The sequence below is a fragment of the Stegodyphus dumicola genome, chromosome 5 (genome assembly GCF_044657685.1).
Source record: "Stegodyphus dumicola isolate Sdum_Otavi_A_Nest chromosome 5, ASM4465768v1".
Taxonomy (NCBI): Eukaryota; Metazoa; Arthropoda; class Arachnida; order Araneae; family Eresidae; genus Stegodyphus; species Stegodyphus dumicola.
Window position 1 is genome coordinate 26,352,405 of NC_140772.1, and position 15,715 is coordinate 26,368,119.

General features: G+C 33.6%; 1 protein-coding gene across 1 annotated transcript in view; it reads right to left on the reverse strand.

The window, feature by feature from the left end:
• Window positions 1-608: 608 nt before the first annotated feature.
• LOC146997068 (uncharacterized) overlaps window positions 609-15,715 on the reverse strand; it is a 259,939-nt gene continuing 244,832 nt past the window's right edge. The window contains exon 2 of the mRNA XM_085816341.1: window positions 609-1,703. Coding sequence (XP_085672467.1) covers window positions 767-1,703 — 937 coding nt within the window. The 3' untranslated portion in view covers window positions 609-766. The remainder of the gene's footprint in view (window positions 1,704-15,715) is intronic.

Genomic DNA, 15,715 nt, shown 5'->3' on the forward strand with positions numbered 1-15,715 from the left:
CCTGAGTAGAGACGGAAACTGTGGTATGTCAAACTACATTTAAACAATGTGAAAGCAAATTAAAAGCTAATGTACATACTACAATAGCTTTTAATTTGTTTAGAATTATAATCTTAGTAATGCAACTCAAGATGATTAACACATAATTAAAAGCGGATAAATATTCCTTTTTGAACGTTTCTTTGAATCTTGATATAAAGTTCTACAAATATCTGCATTTGGATAAGACAACTCTCAGGGTCAAACAAATTTTAAAAAGAATGCTTATTTAGAATATCACTAGTGGGTGTATGAATGAAATTTGTATAAATTAATTTCATGAGTTCAATTCTGAAATATAAGCCGTGCAATATTTATTTGCAAAATTTAAAGCCAGTAGCATAACATACGTTTATTGTTGAAAAATACTGTCATGTGTAAAGCTATGTGTTAAAAAAGTCAAAAAACTGTGACTTTCCAGGTAAAACCGGAAGACCTCGCAGCCATGAAAGGCACTGAAAACATAGATCTGAACTACGAAAGAGTGTACTTAGTTGCTGCTTAAATAATGCTGATATCTTAAAGTTAGCATGACTAATTACTAGCTAATAATATATCAGTAGTTACACTTACCGAGCAAAATATTATCAAATGCTGTCCATATGCTAAGAATACCATAAAGTTCTTCATAATAAGTATGTTATTGATAATAAATTTTGGTAAAATGAAGCAGGTGTATGATTTATTTGTTCTATTTTTCTTTTCCGGGTCTTGCTTCGTTTGGTCATTAAATCAATCGTTCTACGGTCGTTATCGAGTTCTGGCTCTTTTCGCAGTTCATCCGGTTTCCTTTTCGGGTTTGACAGTTCTTTTCAGGTTCCAGCTTGTTTTTCAGATTAGGATTCGTTTCCGTTTTTTGCTTTTTTTCCAGGTATTGCGTCTTTTCTGACTCGTCTATATTTTCCAGTTCTGGCATTTTTTCCGGCTCTTGCTTCTTTTCCAGTTTTTGCTTTATTTCCAGTTTCTTATTCTTTTTCAGTTCTTTGTTTGTTGTTTTTTGCATTTTTTCCAGTTTCTTCTTCTTTTTCAGTTCTTCTTTGTTTTTTAGTTTTTGCATTTTTTCCAGTTTCTTCTGCCTTTTCAGTTCTTCTTTGTTTACTAGTTTTTGTATCTCTTTCAGTTGCTTCTCCATTTTCAGTTCTTCTTTCTTTTCTAGTTTTAGTATCTCTTCCCGTTTTTTCTTCTTTTTCAGTTCTTCTTTCTTTTCTAGTTTTTGAATCCATTCTAGTGTTTGCTTCTCTTTCAGTTCTTGCTTCTTTTCTAGTTTCTGTGGCTTTTCCAGTTTTTGTTTGTTTTTCAGTTCTTGCTTCTTTTCCAGTTTTTGCTCTTTTTTCTGCTCTTGCTTCTTTTTCAGTTCTTGCTTCTTTTCTAATTCTTGTATGTTTTCCTGCTCTTGCATCTTTTCTAGTTTTTGTATCTTTTCCAGCTTTTGTTTCTTTTTCAGTTCTTGCTTCTTTTCTAGTTTTTGTGTCAATTCCAGTTTTTTCTTGTTTTTCAGTTCTTGCTTCTTTTCCAGTTTCTCTTTCTTTTCCTGTTCTTCCTTTTTATTCAGTTCTTGATTCTTTTCCAGTTTTTGCATCTTTTCGGGTTCTCGCTTCTTTTCCAGTTCTTTCTCGTTTTCCAGTTTTTGCTCCTTTTCATGATCACAAGGAGGGTTTTCCAATCTACAAAATAATCAGTATATCTTTAATTCAGTAGTAAAAAAGTGAAAGTAATGCAACGACTATCACGTTTAACATGTACAACACTTCCATATTTAGATACTATATAACACTTTTGGCTCAGTTTCATAGGGAAAAATCTCCCCGTAGATTTATTGCCTGACAGAATGTTTTTCTACAAAGGGCGAATTTGTTGCTTTTGTTGTTCTGACCTAAAGCCAAGCAGAAAAGTTAAAGCATTTGGCGTGATTTGTATGCAATAAACGACCTCCATGAATCTCACGTAGAGCGTAATAATTTGCAAAGTTTCAATGTCTTACTTTTCCTTACTTAATTTTTACATAAGTTGTAATAATAATAATAGTAATAATAAACATGTGGCTTAAAACAGAGGGAAACAATGGCGAAAACTGCAAAACAGGAGGAAAAATGAAACTGAAATGAAAAATGAAACAACTACAAACAAAGGATGGAAAAAACATTTTAGAAGATATACACGTAACGTTCTTTCTGAATCAGCAAAACCTGTATTTAAACGAGTATAAGTTTGAGAGCTTTGGATTCATTTATTTTTTGAATCAATTACTATTTCATACGCATGCCAGATATTTTAAATTTCTTCAATTTTTGTATAATTTACTTACGTATTTTAACCATTTCTTATTATTATCCAGTAGAGGTAACCTTACACATCATTAAAATATCTCCGAGTTTCCTCATTAAAGTAATCTTTCTCCCAGATTAATCTCTTTGCATCGCAGGCTGCACAGGTTTCAAATTTTCTCTCGTTATTCCGAATTCGGAACATATTGCTGGTCTATTTCGTCGTCCAGCAGAGCAGCACTACTATTTTTGCCACCATTTGTTTTCAATTGAAAAATTTATTCTCATCTTCAGTTGCATTCTTAAAGTTTTTTATTTATACAGGAATAAAGAAAGAAATCAAACAAAGCAAAACAAATTAGGAAAAGAAATATCTGTTTTCTCATATATTTATTGTTCCCTGTAATTTCTTTTGCCTGTTCCATTAAATTTATTGAAGGAAAATTTGCTAAATCTTTCAAAATGTATTTCCTAAATCCTTATGCGAATTAAACCTTTCTGAGCGTTTCGGCTACACTTTAATGGCTTTTACAATTTAATGTTTGAATATTGACAGCTGCCTATGCTGAAATATTTTCTCCATTGACCTCGAAAAAAGAAGAATTAAAGTTCCAGGAGATTTTACAATGAAGGACCCATATTTCTTATTTGAAGAGCAAGAGGATAGAAAAAAAGATATTTTCGGATGGGAATATATAGCATTTTAAACACCGTGTTTGTAAATTTCATCATATAGTAGCAACACTTGTGTCATAAGTAATTATGGACATATATGAGAGAGACGAGGATGACGAAAAATGAAATGGCAAAACATGGCCGAAAACACTTTCCTGGCCAGTACAAACAACACAAAACACAAGAAAGAACGGACACCAGTTATGCTTAGCACAAGAGAAATTAAAAAATAGGAACAAAATTAGACACTTATGGACCTCAAAGAAGGTGTTCGAAATTACGACCTGCACCCTAATGCAGGTATCACATCTCTCGCACATCGAACATAAGATATTCTGGAAAATACCGTGTATCCCCAGGACTTTCCCAGCAGCTGCCACGATATGTGCCACAAGTTCCTGTTGGACTTCTAACAGGGATTTCGTGCACTAATGTGTTGACGTACCCCGAGAGGAAGTGTAATGCAAGTGAGGTCTCGTGATCTTTCTGAACAATGCACTGGACTACCCCTGCCAAACCCATGTATAGGATATACTTTCCGAAGGAACTTTCGAATACATTCTTTGATGACGATCCCCTGATTTTGTTCTTATTTCTTAGTTTCCGCTGCGCTAAGAATAATAAACAAATACCTTTACACTGTTCGTACTCTTTTTTCTTATGTTGTTTCTCGTCACTATGGCGCCAGGAAAGCGTTTCCGATCATGAATTGCAATAAACGATTATATATATACGGGAGTTTGCTTGTTCCCCTTGAAAAGTCAACTAATTTCCGATCAATGACAATGATTACATGTTTTTAATTTAATTTTTCCTTTTACAATTGAAATTTTGTTCTTCATGATGATTTAATTCCAGTCCCCGTTAAAACATTATTAACAATGTACTTTCAAGTTACTTCAAAACATCTTTCAAAATATAACTTACCAGTATGGATTCACTATTTTAAAATAATTCTACTTTAATTAAACTTAGGAGATAATATAATCAATTAATCAATATTGTTTAGGAAATAAATTATATATATATATATATATATATATATGTTATCGTGAAAGGTCGATATTGGAGAATGTCGACTTTCACTGGAGAATGTCAACATTCACCAAATGCGTCGGTGAAAGATCGAATATTGCATTACATTCTTGTACATTCGGACCCTCACCGGTGTATGTCGACAATCACAGATATGCTATGGTGTAGGTCGAAAAGAGAGGAGTATATGTACACGCTCTCATTGCAAAAGGAAGCGTTCCACAAATAAATGCAGTTGTAAAAGCAAGTGCCTCTTGGGCAATTGAAAGTGTCCTAATAGTTTACGTTGTTGCAATAAATAAGATTTGAATCACGTAATTTAGTAAGTTTTTAACTTCTATTATTTTCCTTTCTCATTTTGAATGTACAGTGTGTTTCAAATTCTTATATTCTTAAGTTCTTATTTTAAGTTTCAAGTGCGTTTTTTCGCGACCGAATTACGGAGAAGAAAATATAATATTCTTATGTGTTCAACATTCACCATTAGTAGATGGTGAATGTCGACATTTACCGGTATTTGGAAAAGTCTGAAATAAGAGTATTTGGAAAATATTTCGGACATACAACAAGCGACTATGTGAATGTTGACATTCACCCGTGAAAGCCGACATTCTCCAGATTTCGGTGTTTCACCGTAACATATGTACGATAAACGTATATATATATAGATATATATGTATATATGTGTGTGTGAAATAAAGTTAGGAATTCTGATCGCACATATTGATCTATAATACAGAGCAAATTTGGCAGATGAATAAGATAAAATATTCGGACTTATTTCAATTCACATTTGCGGCCCCAATTCATTTGAAATTCTAAACTTACCTATGTCTAGAATATTTATATTTCTCATATTGTTGGAATAGGAAGAATGTAGCACGACGCCGTGTCAGCGGTGACAGAGATAGAAAAGATGTGCATAGTTCTACAATATTGTGGTTTAGTAAGAGAAATATTTGATTCAGGAAATTTTATATTCCCACTTAGCTAAGTCATCATCTTTAACTGAAATCATGTGATATATATATATATATATATATACATAAATATATATTTTAATTAATTAATTTTTGTTTTTTAATTTGTTATTAATTCAAAATTATTTAATATTATATTGTAGGGTTTATATTTATTTTAACTAACATTTATTTTAAGTTTAAACTATCTTTCCTGTCAAGCCTTACTTTCCCTTGGAATTGCCAATGCCAGAGTATGTAAATTTTAGTAGAACGCGCAAAGTATTCAAATTGTCAGCGGAAGTATTTCAGTTAAATAGAAGGGAAACGAGTTCGAAAGTGTTTTTCTTGCTTCACGAGCGTGAAGGTGGCTAGGTAGAAATTGAAGAACCGCGCGTTTCGGCCTGTGTGCTTGCCTCGGCAGATAGTTGAATCTTTCAACTTAATATTCAGAAGTTTGCTGAAATATCAGCTGTATCTTAGAACGCGGTTAGGTTAGTTACGTTTAAGAGCCTCGTAGGTAGTAACTTGTTATTATTCATTTTTAGTTTCTTATTTTTATTTTACCGCCGGGTCGGCGTAGTTTGTGAGCGTCAAGAGCACGCATGTGTAATTTCTAAAGTTGAATAAAAAGGGATTTAAACCCTTCTCAAGACTTTGTGTACTTTCCAGTTCATAGCAGTCACCACTATTGTTGCGTGCAGGTTGGGGCCGCGGAACATTACAATACATTAAAAAAATAATTGCAATGAAAAGTTAGAATCTCGAAATTTTTATTATGTTTGATGAGCACATTCTCAAAACTCGAGCTAAATAAAATTATAAATCTCTGTAAATCTAGAAATATATAGTCTAACAGAAACAGGTGAAGAGAACAATTTATATTAGTTTTGTTCCGAATAGAGTATGGGATGGATTTCAGTGTTTACTTAATTTGTTTTACATACATATATATATGTATATTATTTATAAACATAAAGTCCTTTTTGTATTTGTTACTCTAATTATATCAACTATTTGACACGTACTTCTCATTCACAAATTTTGCAAACTGGCTCTTTAAACACGTGTACTTTGTATATTAGCTTTCTGTTTAGATGTTTCATTAGTTAATGCAATAAAGATTCCTCATAATCAAAAGGTATTACAATAAATTTGAATTCTTCACAATGTTATTTTCCAACTTAAACATTTATAATTTATATTTGTAATGAAGGAATGAAAAAAACATTACGCATTATAAATCTGAAAGCGTATTATTTTCAAAACCAGCGTTTTTGTCAAAAAATTAATAAATGTATAATTAAACTGGACCTGAAACATTATGTTTTGTTTTATTATTTTTTCCGAAATGACTTACGTCTCCGACACGTATTGCAATCTTAAACACTGGGGATCCAATTCTTCTAGTAATTGTTCACTGTAGTATATTTCTGCTTCTCCTTCTTCTTCTTCAAATATACGTCGATAATTATTTGAGCTGAAATATTTTTATTTTATTAAATATATATGTTCATATGTTTGAAGTCATTAATTTAATAAATGATTATTTATACGTTTTTGTCAAAAGTAGTAAGTTACAGTTTGCGAGCATTTTAACACACTGTCAAAGATTTTTAAAGGCGCTATATTCCACGAAGAAAATACCTTTACTTATTCAAAATCTTCAAAAAACAATAAATATGGAAATGAATATTCGTCTTATTAGCCTAAACTCCATTATGAGGATATACAGGTATAATAGGAAATGAAGCTGCTGGCACCAGCAGCTCAGGATGCCATATTAAAAGGTCTGATTGACATCTATCATCTCAGATCAAACCTTGCAATGAGAAAAAAATTTCCAAACACGTTTTAATAAAATAACAAACAGGATGGGATGAGGCAGATACAAGAAGATTGCTTCACGGTTACTTCCCGCAAGTAGCCCTATAAAGAATAATTTTTTTTCTCCAATTAGATTGGCAACAAATCATGGAAAGTTTCCATTTTATTTCCAGAGATTCTTAAGAAGGCACGTAAACTGCGAGCGCGAAAAACCTGCAAATCTAGCAAAACCTAAGCTTTATAAATGGCACTCTCCATTACTTTCCATTCTTAGAAAAAATAACCAGGATTTGCATCAAAAATTCCAGTGAAACGTTTTTCTACAATATGAAGTGTGTGTCTGCACCTCAACAATTTATGAAATATATTATTGAAAATGAAGGAACTGTAATTATAAGTATATAATCATATTACAAGAGTGAATAAACAAGTATTTAAGAGCAAATAAAATTTTTAAACTTTGGCTTCCGTAGACCAGGCTGATCAAATTTCCAGTCGAGCAAGAAGTATTAAACGCACAATATCTCTTCGGATCTTCCTATGTTCCTGATTATTACATCTGCTGAAAACAATTTAATACGTTTAAATGCAATTACATTTCACTGAAGTAATCTATTAATTGTTTAACACTTTTCTGCTGTTGACTTTAATAAATTTATGATATTTGGTATTTCATTTGTTTCCAGTAACACCTAGTCTCCTTTGCAAAGAAAATTAATATGAACTTTTGTAATTAAGAAATGATTTAGATGAAAAATTAAATTGTACTGAAGATAATGTCTCGGTTGTTTCCGTTAAAAGAAATTGGCGCTTTCCTAATTCAAAAACATATCTCCATATATATACATAACATACATGTAATTAATTTACACACTAAAAAAAGTATTCTTCGCATGGTATCTTCAAATGGGTAGATACGATAGCTGAAAAACAAGTGTCGGATAAAAGCGGAGCTGCAAAGAGCGATTTGTTGTACTGATCTTTCCGTTTAAGTAATTATGTTATTCGATGCATGTAATTTTGTTGAAATTCGTGTTACAAATTGCTTTATTCTCTGATGTAGAAGGAATTATCCCAAATTTTATTCAGAAGATTTAAATAACGGTTTCGATCACAATAGGCAGCAGTTACTAGTAAAATATCTGGATCAGTGACTTTTTTGACGTTATTTAAAACGCTTAATTACAGGGCCGTAGTACAATTCCCAACCCCCCCCCCAACCCCAGGAGTATAGCGATATACAATAGTGACGTGATCGAAGATGCTTTGGAAATAATCGTTGTCATCGCATATTCTATTTAGGTAATCATAGTCATCAGCTTTTAATATTCGTTACAAATAATCATTGTCATCGAATAATCATTGTAAAGAATCATTCTCTTCGGATAATCATTGAAAATAATCTGTGTTATTACATAAAGAGGCATAGTAGCTGATGTATAAAGAATTGTACTCAAATTCTAATCAAAAGAATCGAATATGTATTGCAATTTATCATATGATCATTATTTACAGCAATGATTCTTAAATGATTTCGACCTACGGCTCCTAATGACGCCGCCGAAAACTTGCGCAACTGTGACAAAAAGAATATTTAAAAATACAATAAAAGCTTGAAAGCTAGGGAAAATGTCTGAATTTAATTTTCTTTTATTTAAATGAAGCTTAATGTTTTTAAAGGAAATTGAATATTGTTAACAGGAATCAACAATATAAATATATGTGAGTTTTTGCCTCTTTGTTTTTTTTCTTCGTAACATCATATCCTTCGGAAAGGGTGGGGGAATTTGAGTTTGGAAGGAGGTACCCTCGGATTCCAAAAATTCATGGTAAAACCTTTCGACTTTTATTATCTTCCTACGACTATCACTCTAGATATTATATAAAATTTCGGAAAACGCTAATTTTTTGCATTCATTTGTCCAAGTGGCGGAAGTCTAGCGCGCTGGAAATCAAAATGTTTGCCCTTCTCACTTTCAAATCGTTGAGTTAAGAGAAATTTTTAAGTTAAAAAAAAATATGAAATAAATAGTATTGCCAAAGGTGAAAATTATTGTTGTTATTATTTACTGTTATATTCAGAAGTTGAAGAAAGCACGTGATTCCATATAACGTCATTGTATGTCGAAAATATTTAGTTAATGTCAGTATATTAAATGTATAGCTGCTTTTGGTAACTTTTATGTTTCACCTTTAGATACGTGACACGATATGTTATCGCTATGTTAATTCTTTTACTGAGATTTTGAAAATTTGTTATATTAAAAAAAATTTGAATCATAACCTCAAATTTATTGCCTGGAGTGTCAAAAGTCTTTGTTTCCTGACTTCGCAAGAAAAATTTATTTACGAACCGCTAGTTGCTTGGAAAAAATGAATACATTTTCTTCATAATGAAATGTTTCTATACATTTTACGCTATTCTAATTTTATTTATAAAAATTTAATTTCTTTTATTGTATAGTTCCTTTCCAGAAGCGAAACGGATGCCCATTAAGCAAGTGGAACGTCAACAGAATATGCGCGATGAAGTGAAGAAGTTGCAAGTAAACGAAGGATACAACACTCTCCGCGTCATCGTCAGATTCGACAGGAAATACCAGAAGAGCTCAAGAACTTGCATAAACAACTCAAGACGCTGCAGATTACGGATAATTTCGGTTCGAAGAGGCAGAGCTTATACGAGAAAACAAGCTTCGTATGAACGCATCACGACATACACGTAGTACTCTTCACAAGGCAGGAAGTTTACTTTGAGCAACACACTGTATACATAGAGCTCGTAGACATATATAGTAAAGATTTTGCTTTGGCAACAGCGCCCTAGTGAAATGTATGAAGTTTATATTGATATCTCACAGTACCTGAACGAAATTTTTCTATTTTCTTCTTCATTTACTATTTTCTTAAATTTTTTATCAGTAATCCTATCTATATATTATAGATATCAAAATCAGAAAAATTTAATTAATTATCTTTAAATGTATATAAGTGATGAATACTTCGCCCCTGTTCATACCGAAACAACACGATGTAATTGTAGATACCTAGAAAGTAAAATGTATTCAGCAGGCTGTACAGCAAGCGACAACTATAAATGGTGATAACACAAGAATGTTATATAATGTTATATACTGGAAGAATTTTAAAAAAGAACATATACATCAGTGTTTTAAAAATACGAATTTTGCATCAAACTGCAAAACAAATATCTTAAAATCTGCCTTTCATGCATAAGAGTTCAGCATTCCGAATATTGTATTTTCGTAAACGGTTTAGCAAAAATAACAAACATCATTGCCTTGAGAAATGGATAATCTTGGTATGAATACGAATTACGCCAAGACTGCCCGTCAATGGTTGTTTTGAACACGCCCTTAATGTATATATATAACCCTTAAGAAACGTAAAGTGAGTGAATGTACTATCCGAGTGTGTCTTTATATCTTGAGCATTTAAGAAATAAGAAATGCATTTATCTATTTGGATAAAGCTGATGCAATTGGCCGAATAACAACGTTTATTTAACACTTGATATAACCAACGTCATATATATCTTGAAATAAAACATAAATTTCCTAATCAGATACTACCAATTGCAGAAAAAATACAAAAATAATGGAATTTCTAATAACACTACAGGTAACATACCGAGGGATAAATTGTGCGGCAAAACTGATGCAATCTACAATATGTAAACCAAAAAATTTATGTACCGCTAATAGAAATGCAATAGAATGATAAATGAAAACTATGATGAAATTTATAATGAAAAATTTACCATAAACTATTAATATATGACATTAGTAAATATATACTTTTAACACTATTAATTTAAATATGCTGAAACTTTCATAGTATTCATTACTTACAAACGCTTTCTCATCCATCGAAGCATAGCACAAGCCATTCTCAATTCAGTGCTGGTGCACGTCAATAAAATAAGGATAAATCCAAATTTTTACAAAAAATCAATCGCCTTGACTCGTTTCTCAGAAAACGTATGTCTACAAATGCAGTATTAATATATCACATCAATATAATTCGGGATCATAAAATCTCCAAACAACGCATTAAACGCAAAAAATCGCATTAAGGCAGAATGAAGAATTGTCACTCTTACAATTACTTTTACAACAATATACAATAGAATCTAATTTCTAAACTAAGTGTTCATTGTTACACCATATTTCATTTTTGGGGAATCTTTCATGGTTGTTCAGTAATTCTAACTGTTAACTTGTTTAAAGAGAATTATGATTTCATATATATGCACAGACTTATATATGTATATATTAATACGTATCTGTAGTAACATACATCATCTTATTATATGTAGGCGCATAATTCTAAATTAATTATACTAGTCAACATAATTTATATATTGATAGCAGCAGACTTTTAAAATTATTTATTACTATCTGCTTGCTAACGATTATATAATTAAGTACAGTGGTACCTCGACATACTAGTTCAATTTGTTTCGTAACCTTGCTCGTATGTCAAATTGCTCGTATCTCAAAGCAATTTTCCCCATTGAAATTAATCGAAATGCCATTAATCCCTTCCAGCTTCCAAAACACTACCTCAGTTGTTTTTGTTAAGTGTTTTTGAATAAGAAAAATGTAGTTTCTTATTCAAAAACAAGAAGAAACATTTATTTATAAATAAAAAATACATATTCTATAAAAACATAATTAAAAGAAAAAGTGAAGTTCCTACGGAAGCGCTTAATTTTTGTCACTGGTCTTCGCTTTCTTCGTCATGCTCTGCTCATTTTCACCCGCAGATTGTTTAAAAAAACTGTCCAAGTTGGTTTGTTTCTTCCTTCCTGTCAAGGTAATGAGTTAGGCAAGTTTCGTTGACCAACTCCGATGCACGAATAGTTGCAACCTTTTCGCGGTGATTTTTATCCACGAACTCTGCAACTTTCTCCCTTATTCCCAAGATCTCTTTTATATCTCTTGTAGGGATAACCTCCTCCATCTCTGGCTCCTCTTCAAAACTAATTTTTAGTTGAACCACCGTATGCTGCTGCAAATGCAGATCGTGTAACTCCTCTGTTGTCAGCTCCTGAGACTGTTCCTCGACGAGTTCGTTCACATCTCTCTCATCCACCTCCAGACTCATGGATTTTCCCAGAGAAGCAAGCTCCTCTACCACTGACACTTTGGGTTCCAATCCTTCGAAGGCCCTTTCAGCTACAGCTTTTGGCCACAGCTTCTTCCATGCAGAGGTTAAGGTCCTCGTTGTAACACCCAGCCAAGCCTAATCAATAATTCTTAGGCATATCACGATGTTAAAGTGGTCTTTCCAGAACTCTCGAAAGGTAAGGTTTGTGTTCTCCGTCACCTCAAAGCAGCACCGAAAAATGTGCTTGTTGTACAACTTCTTAAATTTAGAAATCACCTGCTGATCCATGGGCTGCAGGATAGGAGTGGTGTTGGGTGGTAGGTAGGGAACTTTTATAACTTGACCTCTTCGAGTAAATCATCTTCGAGATTTGGTGGGTGAGTAGGGGCATTGTGGAGGAAGAGAAGGGTTTGTATGGGTAGGTTGTTTTTCTGTAGATATTTTTTAACCGAAGCGCAGAACACCAGGTTTATCCACTCCACAAAGAATTTCCTGGTGACCCACGCCTTCGGACTTGCCCTCCACATAACTGGCAGTTTTTCTTTTAAAATATTATATGACTTAAAGCCTCTGGGATTTTCCGAATGGTATACTAGCAGAGGCTTGATTTTACAGTCGCCACTCGCATTGGCGCAAATTGCTAGATTTAATCTATCCTTCATAGGTTTGTGAACTGGAATCGTCTTCTCCTCTGCCGTTATGTAAGTTCTATTCGGCATCCTTTTCGAGAAAAGTTGACACAGTTGAAGACTTGCTGGGGGGATGTATCCTTTGGCTACTATCAGTTCGGAAAACATTTTGATGTAAACCTCAGCTGCTTTCACATACGAACTTGCTGCCTCACCATGCCTGACGACGGAGTGAATGCCGGTTCTTTTCCTAAAGTTGTCAAACCAGTCCCGACTAGCTTTAAACGAGTCTTCCGATTCCTCGTTTGTAGAAGTGTGTGAGATCTTCTTTAGCAAATAACCGTAAATTGCTCGTGCCTTCTCACATATGATGCTTTGTGTTAAGGTTCCTCCTTGAAGCTGCTTCTCTCTCACGCACACCATCTGTAGTTTCTCCATCTTTTCACGGAGAGAGGTTCGGAGCTTAGAAATTATTATAACGCCCTTAGTTGGCGTTATACCCTTTATCAACTCCTTTTGTTTAAAAGAAAAGGGGAAGAAAGGAAAAGACAGTCGTGTTAATTCTGTGGACTCAACATCTGCAAAAGATGCTTCTACAAATTCAGTTCGGCCGTCCAATCCTCACAGAAATCGCCAATGTCTACATCCAGCAGTACTGTGTCTCCCACAACTGTCCCTGGAAGTACGAACTCTACTACAACATTATCTGCCTCAGCAGTTAGTTCAACAGGTATCAGTCAGAATCTTAGATCAAATAGCTACGCTGCAAGCGCAGCAACAGAAGCACCGAAAAAGAATGTCAATTCTGTAGATAAAGTTCTTACCAATACCAAAGTGAACTCTATACATTCTAATGAAAGTCATCCTCCTCCACAAATACCTAGTATTACGCCTCAGACTGCAGTCATGGACCAAAAAGGACCAGCAAAGGCTAAACGAGGTGTTAAAAGAAAAGCAGATACAACTACACCACCAGCTGTTAATATTGTTATGAATTTGGTATTTAAAAAGCTAATGTCAGTTCAATTATAAATTAAATGATTTTATATCTCGCGCAGTGCAGCGCTTGACGAATATTAAAAGAAAGCTAAGCCGGGAAATTGAAAATACAAGAGCGCGTGCATTAAAGGCCTTTCGGTCTTCGTCCTCATCTTTCGGAAACTCAACGCAGCTACTTAAAGATGCGTTTTACGGAAAATACGGAATACAGCTGAAGATTACGAAATACTTGGATACTTATATGTTTTATTGTTAGCATAAATTTAGGTATTTTGCATAATGAAACTCGAAAGGCATACGAAACGAATGTGCGCCAAGATATTTATTGGCGAGAGAAAGTAAAGTTCGTGAGCAATGCAGTATATTTGATTTTCACCCTAGCTACTTGTACCTGGCCAAAGGTTTAATCCAGTAGTACTTTCTCTTTTCAGGTACGGTGTTAAAGTATGCTCCTCTTGTTCTTTTTTCTTATTGCCTAAAATAGGTAAGCCTGATGATATTTAGGACTGATGATGATTCTATGTAAGTTATCTCCTTTTCGATACTTCAGTGTTTTTAATGTCTGTGAAGATTATTACTTTTTGTTATGCTTAAGTTAAGCAAAATTATAATATTTTATTAAATAAAGATTTCGTAGTTAACTTTTTGACTTATGATTCTTTAATTCTGTGCTTGAGGAAACGTACTCATTACGCCTTCAGTGCTAATGCACAACCAACATTTATACAGGCATTCTACTGCATTTGACAGTACTTTCCTGTTCTATCAATTTTTTTCACAATGGGCCTTGTGAGAAAAATTCCTTGGTGAAGCGGTCGAAACGCGAACGCGTATGCAAGAAATTTGAGACACTTTGTCTCAGTAAGAGTTCGATGTCCAGAGAAATCATGAAGTAAACCGCAGGTGGGGTGCCATCTGCCGGTCAGGGTTTCTTGCAATAGCTGTTGAACTGTATTTTCAGAAAGAAATCACATCGAGGCGGAGCCAGAAGCGAGCGGGAGTCAGTCAGGAGTAGGGGGGCGGAGTTAGAATAAGTTGCTATATTAAACCTCTTTTTTATTATTAATGTAGCTGAATATGAATACTCAATATGTGGGCCACGTACGGCCTTCTAAAATAGTCATCTTCTATTTTCTCAGAATTCAGTAAATCCGCGAAGTCTGCAGTTAAGTTTTGCTCCGCTTTTCTGTAAAAACTTTCATTTAACTTATTGAGATGATCTTGAATGTATTCTTTTTTCAGGTCGTTGTGGAAGTTTTTATTTCTGAGAAAGTAAGGCCCCGTTCAGGCGAGAGCGTAAAGGGCTTAAGTGGTTAAAGCCGAGCTCTGTTGCCAAGGAAACCAGTCTCTGCTACGTCACAGAATCACAGGTCTCGTGGCATAGGGTTCAAAGTTTTCAACTTTACGCCGAGTTTGGGATAAGCGTCGACCAATCAGCGCGAAGCTAAAACGAAGCGGCTTTCTTTAGACGATTTCGCTGTCACATTAAAGGTGATATTTTTTTAATATGGAGCACATCGTATCCGAATGAGTTGTAATCGTATCCGAACAAAATAATGAGTTGATCTCGCAAGAAATCTACGATGATGACATGCATTTTTTAATGAGTTTTTCAATTTATATTGAAAAATATGGATAAAACTCGTAAAGCGAAAGTTAAGCTCAGGATTATGCACGCTGTGTATGATCCTGTAGATGATTGATCCCATCCAATATTTTTCATTTTATTATGAAAATTCATTAAAATTTCCGTAAGGAAGCTGAGCCTTTCTTCCGTAAATGAAACGTTTTAGAAATGGAGTAATCTTTTTTTTTTTTTTTTTTTTTTTTTTTTAATAATATGAGGCATTACCTCCATTCCATTAAGGTTTGGAGAATACTTGCTATTGAAAGTGATGTTTAGGGGTAAATTTTGCCCAATTGTTTATGCATGCGTCCAGGTTTATTTGCAAGGATAGTCTAGAAATTTTAAATCCTATGACAAATTCTTGACCTTATCACTTATCGTCGGCAGTTTTGATTAATAACAATAACATAACAATGGGGAATTTTTTATTAAAAAGCCGAGATTTCCCTGGAAAGTACACATAGAAAACGCTACTAGAAGTCCGAATTTATGTTTGGGAAAAACGAATAGTAATCTCTACTGCTATTT